Here is a 7,258-nt window from a genome sequence, read left to right as displayed (position 1 = left end):
TCATGGCCGAGATACTTCCCAGGGCACCATGTACTGCACTGCCAGCAGAAACTGTAGTGCAGTGCAAAACAGACTCCTGATCTGGTCTGGTGTGGAAATGCCCCCCAGCGAGTGGGGAGCAGGTAGGACTGCAGGTCCTTCTGCCTGTAGCTTCCCCCATAACTGAAGCCCAGGCTAGGGTTAAGCCATGAAGACCTGGACAGGAGGGAGGTGATACCTCATGAGGCCTTCAGGGAAGCATCTTTATGGCCTGTCCCCACAGCTCACTATGGCACAGCCCTCACTGAGCACAGCCCAGAGACACCACGTTGATTTAACCATGCACATAGCAGAGGATGAAGTGTCCCACAACGGCCTGTCTGCATTCACCATCTCTTGCTGCACCTTTGCGTTCGTGGTGGGCACAAAGGTGGACGCTCTTGCCTCCTCCCGGCTCCATGGTTGCTCTGCAGCAACTGGTCTCCCTTGGCACGAAGTCATCTTACAGCTGGGAAAAGATGAGGCAGCTGTGGCACGTGTGAGATGAAATGAAGGGTCAGAGGGGCTGAAAGGATGTATTTTAGTCCTGGTCTTGCCATTCATTTGTGGTGTTTCCAAGTCAGGGCGGGTTGATTTGCAGCACCACAGGCAGCTGCAGGCAGCTATCGGGAAGGGCTCCGAGCTCCTGCCTCCTTCAGCGGCAAAGGCTCTGAAATCTGGCTCTTGGTAATGACCCTGGGAAGTGCTGCGGTAGCAGCAGGTTCAGACTGCAGTGATTTATTTCCATCTTCAACGTTGGTCCTATCAGGGGAGGGGGGACCTGCCCGTTCGGCTGCCTTTGCCTGCTTGCCATTGATCAACCATCACAGGAGTTGCTGAGGTCTCTGCTCTTAAATCTGGATCTGCGCCCTCTTTCACGGCTGCATGCGGCCCCGACCTGCAGCAGCATCCCTCACTCCTGCTTTAAATCTCTCCTAAGCAGCTGCTGGTGACATTAGCATTTTCTCTTGCCAGCAGCCCTCCTAAGGAAGGAATTAACCCAGCAGCATCAGATATCAGAGGTAACTTTTATTGACTGTTTACAGAAATACAGTAGCACTCGGTTTAGGGGGCTTAGGCAAGTTCTCCAGAAGGTGCCTTCCTTCTCAGCATTGCTGGGAGATCCCGAGGAGAAACCTGCCCTTTAACCATTTTGGGGTTTCTCTGGAGGCTTTGGGGGTCCCTAGTATGGATTTCCTAACACCCTCAACTCTCCAGGGGTTGCGAGTTATTTGAACCAGTGGATGAAATTCAAGAGAGGAAAAGGAAAAGAACCCTTTGTATGTCGGGGTGGTGGGGCGTACTGAACACACCTGATATGTTGTGAGCCAGCCCTGCCATGGTCCCCGTCCATCACTGCATGTGCCACCTGCTCGGCAGGACCCCACTGCTGCCCAGAGCTCAGCTGTTGGTCACTAGGTGTGCATCACTCTGGGCTTCGAACACGCTTGTCACATGGCTTGTTGGCCATAAAATAAATATTTCTTGGTCTCTTTTTCTCCCTGTACATGTGTAAGAGCGAGACCCTTTCCTACAGCAGTTCACATACTGTTTGGGGGCAGGAAGGGTATGCTTAGCTGGGCTGATAAACTAATTTGATTTTTATTTATGTATTTAATTGGCACTTTTTTTTTTTTCCCAATCAAGGTGGAGTGGTTTGGTTTTTTTTTTGCGTCCTTGCTACAAGAAACAACTGCAGACACTTCTGGCATAGAGGCATTTTGGCGGCAGCCGCTGCTGTTGGCCTCACTCTAGTAGTCAGTGAGGGGGTATCGCAGGAAGATGAAGATAAGGATGATACAGAAGGTGGCAAGGGCTGAGCTGGTGATGTTAAAAAGCCGGGCTGTCTTGGCATCTTCAACTGCTCCATTTAAGTCATTGAGGAGTTTCTTATCCCGGACCTGAGACCAAACAAAATAATGAAATAAAATAATTGGGAGATGTTTAAAAAATGTAACTTGTTTCATGCAACATCCACAAAACCCAGTGCACTTGCAGGATACCGGTATAGCGGGTGAGGGCTGGGCTGGGCCTCTTTGCAGGTGATGCTTGGGGTGCCATAAAACACCTCAGGTGAGGTTTGCACCCTGGCTCTGCTCTGGGTGGAGCTTGTGAACTGCAATACCTGTAGGCTGGAAACCCCTGGGAGCGGAGACTGAAGAGTGACCTGTTGCTGTTATCAACCAGACAAATCTGTTCCCCCATTGCCCCTGGAGTGCGGCAGTGACATTTTGAGCCCGAGGGCGCACAAGGGAACTGAGGTGCCCATCATGCACCTCATGCACATGGGCACTGACGCATCCTTCCTGCTGTGCTGTAGCCCCTTGGCCCTGCAGCACCGGGCTTTGGCTCAGCCGGCCGGTGAGCGAGAAGGCTGCCTGCGGTTTTGGTGTGTGTCCCCGTGCCTCTGTCTGCGCTGAGGGGCCGAGCGGGCAAAACCTGGCACGGCATCCTACTGCAGCTCCAGGGCTGCGCACGAGCCTCCAGCATATTAAGCAGTCTTGGGTTAATGAGTTCCTTTTGCAGGTCTTATGCGGCTCGTGTAGCGTCTCTGCCACTGGCAGTTTTCAATCCTGACAGCGCGATCTGCTCTCTTCATTATCCTGTGGGCTGGGACTTTAATGGGCTTGTCTTGGGACAGCTCTGCAACGGGTAAGGACTGTGCATGTCCCTATCACTGAGCTGTCACCACCTTCTCCAGACTGCCAGGCAGAGATGGCACCAGCAGGCAGAGGATGGCACTGCCAGGCAGCAGTGCCACTAGCAGGCAGCGATGGCATTACCAGGCAGCGGATAACATTATCGGTCAGCAGATGGCACCGCCAGGCAGCAATGCCACTAGCAGGCAGAGATGGCATTACCAGGCAGGGATGGTATTACCAGGCAGCAGATGGCACTGCCAGGCAGTACACGGAACTGCAAGGCAGTGATGGCATTGCAAGGGCAGCAGATGGCAGAGCCAGGCACGGGATGCCACTAGCAGGCAGGGATGGCCTTATGAAGCAGTGGATGGCAGAACCAGGCAGCGCATGACACTACCAGGCAGCAGATGGCATCACCAGGCAGCAAATACCACGAGCAGGCAGCGATGGTACCGCCAGGCAGCAATGGCATCATCAGGCAGCAGATGGCACAGCCAGGCAGCTGATGGCACTGCCCACCAGCAGCAGCTCTGCAGTTTGAGCCCAGCAGATGAGAGGTCATGCTCCATCCCTTCCTAGCAGGGAAGTGTCCCTGTCCCCAAACTGCCCCTTCAGCCAGCGCTCAGCAGACCCAGGCAGCTGGAACCACGAGGATGTGGGACCAAAGGACCAGGAGGCTTTACTTCCCTCTCCCATAGCTGAGCGGGTATCCAGGGGCTGGCACGGCGCGGCAGTGACTGCTTCACTGCCCACTTTGTGGCCAAGGGTTGCAGGCCATGGGCCTGCGTGTCCTCTGCCACCTGCCTTTGCTGCCGGCAGCATGAGCCCGGCCAAGGCCCCGCGGCAGAACACGAGGTGTCGGTGCCAGGCTGCCAGAATTAGAGAGTCCTACCTGGAAATATTACAAGGCTTTTATCAACCAGGAGCTTTTCAAAAAGACTCTGCAATGGATTCAGACCACGTCTTAGTGACTTTTTCTCTCTCCCTCCTGCAGTGCTTACCCACGGAGCTCTCCTGAAAACCTTCCGCAAGTCGCTGGATATGGGGAAGGGTTGCTGAACCCTTCACTCCCACTGAGCCATGCTCATTCATGTGGCCTCCAAAACCACATCTCAGGCCCTCAAGCAATGTCCTCTCCTCTGTCACACCAGGGAGGACCTCTCTGCACAAGCACCCCATGCTTTTCATTAATCCTGGACATGGGTAGGGAGGCTGCTGCTGGCACGAGGCCCGCAGGAGCCGGCACTGGCAGACACATGGGCAAGAATGAGAGCTCTGTTTTCCTCCTGGTATTAAATCCTGAGGTGTCGTGCCCTCAGCCTCTGCTGCGCCCTGTTCCTGGGGGCCTGCAGCTGGAGCCGGGGCCACCCACCCATCTCCCCTCTGCTGAGCGCTCAGGGCATCCTCTGGGGGCAGAGACAGAGGACGGCACAGCCCACGTGTGGCTCTGTGGCATGCTTGGCTGGCGCTCCCAGCAGCAGAGATGACCTCTGGGAAGGCAGCGAGCCAGCAGCCTGAGAGCCCGCATGCCTTTTTGTGTCAGCTGCGTGTCCGGGATGACTCACCTTTGAAATTATTCGGTAGGTTTAGCATCCTCCTGAAAACCCCTGGGCACAGCACCACCGGGCAGCTGGCACCTCCTCACCCACTGGTGAGAAGTGTGGAGGTCCCTGCAGCCAGAGCCCCAGGGGCGCTGGATTCAGGCCAGAAATCCCAACCACCGCTCCCAGCAGGCTCTTTGAAGCTCTCACGCGCTTTCCTCTTCACAGTGGCAGAGCTGCCGGAGGCAAACCCTGCGCAGAGCAAAAGCCTTTTGCCCCTTCCTCCACTGCAACCCAGCCGTGGCTGGGAGAGGTCGTTCTCTGCCGCAGGCAAGCCCGTGTTTGCTGTCAGTGTTTGCCAGGCAGAGGTTTCTCCAGCAGACCGGCATGGCCGGCACACCGAGCTCTGCAGCCCTCCCGCAGCCGAGTCGCTTGCTTTGCCTTTGTGGGGTCAGTTCCTCTTAGCACCAGGAGCTCTCTCCCACTCCTCACCTCCTGCTCCTCCTGCCCCTGGGGCACCCTGTCACCCTGATTTCCATGCCCAGCCCTCTCCCAGTGCTTCCAGCAGTCTCTCCCACCTGACACCTGCTCACACTCGTGACCGGCGCTTTAGCTTTTTCCCACAGCACATTTCAGCAGTGCCCGTCCTTGACTTTCCCATGGCTCTCCCTTTGGCCCTGCTCCAGTCCTGCTGCTGCTGAACATCTCTAGCAAGGGGCACCCAAGGGCTGCCCTCTCCCCACTGCCACCATTTCCTCCCAGTTTCTTTTTATTTCATCCCGGATCTTCTCTTTCCTGCTGTTTGGGCCCAAACGATGGTACAACAGCTGCCTTCGATTCCTGCCAAAGGGCACCCAGCTGTCTCCTCTCCCTGCCCCTCTGGCCAGTTCCACCCAGTTCCTGCCAGCGCCTGGGACACAGGCAGCTCTGCTCACATCCCTGGCTTTGGCAGCCCCCTGCCCTTTCCCTTCCCTAGCTCTCCTCCAGCCACTATGGCCACAGTTGCCTGGATCCCTCATCCTTGACAAGTCCTTGCTCCTCTTTCTCTCCTCCCTTATTATTTCCCCATGCACCCTATGGCTTCAGTGGTCACCCTTATGCAAATGACCCCTTATTGTCCATTATCATTTATATTGCAATGGAGCCTCTAAGCACCAGAGAAGTGCCAGGGCCTCTGTAAATGCAATGGAAAGGCGTTTCTCCTTCCACACCACTCACAGCCCCAGCCTCCCACATCTCTCCAGGGCGGTCTCTCCTCCTCCTGCCTGGCCTTGCACCCCCAGATGCTTCCAGATGTCTCCCTTTAATGTCCTGCTGCGGCATCTGAGCTGGGCTCTGGAGGAGGAGCTCTCCTGGAGAGCAGATAAATGTTTCAGCTTCCCCACTTTGTCCTTAAGGAGATGCCGGTGTCTTTCTCACAGCCCAGCTTCAGCTTTTCCTATTTTCAAGCTGCTGTGGCCACCATTGCTATAATGTGCTGGCAGCTGGTGCATGAGCTTCTGGGAGCCCTGGAAGCTGATTCCTTCCGCAGCCGGAGAGGTGAAGCATGGGACATGGTCCCCAATGTCACAGGGCTGAAAACCCCAAGACCCAGGTGTGGTGTTTCCTTAGTCACAGCCTCTTTTCTTATCATCACTTTGACCCTTCTCACCTTGCCTAAAATTAGATGGAGATTTTTGGCCCTTCTCTGTGCTGAGAGGACAAGTGTGTAAGGATAGTTACATCTGCTGACTGTGGGGTTTCCCCACAGCATTGTGTGGAGGCCCCTTTGGAGACCCCACCCTGGACAAGGCAGAGCTCACCTCTGGCCCATCTTGGCAACTTAGATGGGCCCTTTCCTCTTCCATGCCCGGCCTTCCATGAAACACAGCCCCTTTTGTGCTTTAATGTGCAAACCTTCCTCCTCTCTTCTACCAGCAAAAGGTGGAGTTGGCCTTTCCCTACACCCCTGCTTGCCTGTCACCTCCCTGCTGCTCACCTTGTCCTCCACCATCTCTGCCTCACCTTGTCCTCTACCATCTGCAGCTCACTGTGTTCTCCAACACCTCCAGCATGCTGGTGCCCAAGCGCTCTTTCTCTCCTCCCTCTGACCATCCCCTGCCCTTCCTCCCCTTGGGGTTTTGCCTTCAGCTTCCTCTCCAAGCACACCCCTTGGGTCCTGCCACCCCACTCTTTCCCGGTCTCTTCCCCAGCAGCCACCTCCCCTCTCTCTGCTCTGGGGCTCGGCATCTCTCATTTTTGGGAGCAGGAAACTTGCTGCGTGAGTACAAAGTGCTGCCTCAGCTTGCAGGAGAAGACGAATGGTTTGTTGATAACGAGCCTAATGAGGCTGTATTTAAGGCAGCGTGGATTTTAGCGTGCAGCCCACAGCTGGTTGTCTGTAAAACCATTTCTGTGCAGAGCTCTGTATCCCTACACATAAGGACCTCTGAAGGGGATCCTTGGAATTATTTGCTCTGTGAATTGGTCAAGAGCTCTCCAGCTCACACATCTCCACCACGCCGGCACCAGTGTCACGGGGCTGTAACCCCCACGTTTCACCCACCTCTGTAAGCCATTGCTCCTCCTGAAAAGAAAGCTGAGAGCCTGCCTGAGAGGTTGGGCGCCACAGCCTCTCTGCTTCTTGGGGTTAATAAATAGCTATGGACCTGTGCTGGTCTGCTCCCACTTGAAATGGGGAAGATCAACAAGTGGCAAGAGGGGAAGGCAAACAGCCATGCCCAGAGCTGCCTGCTAAGGGCTGGGCAGAGAGCGGTCAGGAGAGCTCAGCTCTCCTGGCGAACTATCACACTGCCCTTGAGGGGCAGAAAAGCTCTGTGAGCAACCCAGTGGGCTGCTGGTGGAGCTTAAAAAGCCACAATGCCACAACAAGGCATTGTACCGTGCCTTGTCTCGGATCCCAGCTCCTCTGATCTACTGCCTCACGGTGTAACGGGTACTGGGATGGACGGGGCTCACCCCAGTGTCTCCAGAGACACATCTCCTAATGACTGAAGCAAGATCTCCTACCACCCAGCGCTGATGCATCAGTCACCACTGCTCCAAGCTGGGAGGGAG

At 55.5% G+C, this 7,258-nt stretch overlaps 1 protein-coding gene across 1 annotated transcript in view; it reads right to left on the bottom strand.

The window, feature by feature from the left end:
• Positions 1 to 1,027: 1,027 nt before the first annotated feature.
• The window catches only part of IFITM10 (interferon induced transmembrane protein 10), a gene marked incomplete at its 5' end in the record, with an annotated part of 10,825 nt that continues 4,594 nt past the window's right edge, over positions 1,028 to 7,258 (bottom strand). Inside the window, one exon of the mRNA XM_026850457.1 lies at positions 1,028 to 1,919. Coding sequence (XP_026706258.1) covers positions 1,770 to 1,919 — 150 coding nt within the window. The remainder of the gene's footprint in view (positions 1,920 to 7,258) is intronic.

Source organism: Athene cunicularia (assembly GCF_003259725.1).
Source record: "Athene cunicularia isolate RWA chromosome 5 unlocalized genomic scaffold, athCun1 chr5_part2, whole genome shotgun sequence".
NCBI classification, from domain to species: Eukaryota; Metazoa; Chordata; class Aves; order Strigiformes; family Strigidae; genus Athene; species Athene cunicularia.
This window is presented reverse-complemented; position numbering and strand designations above follow the sequence as displayed.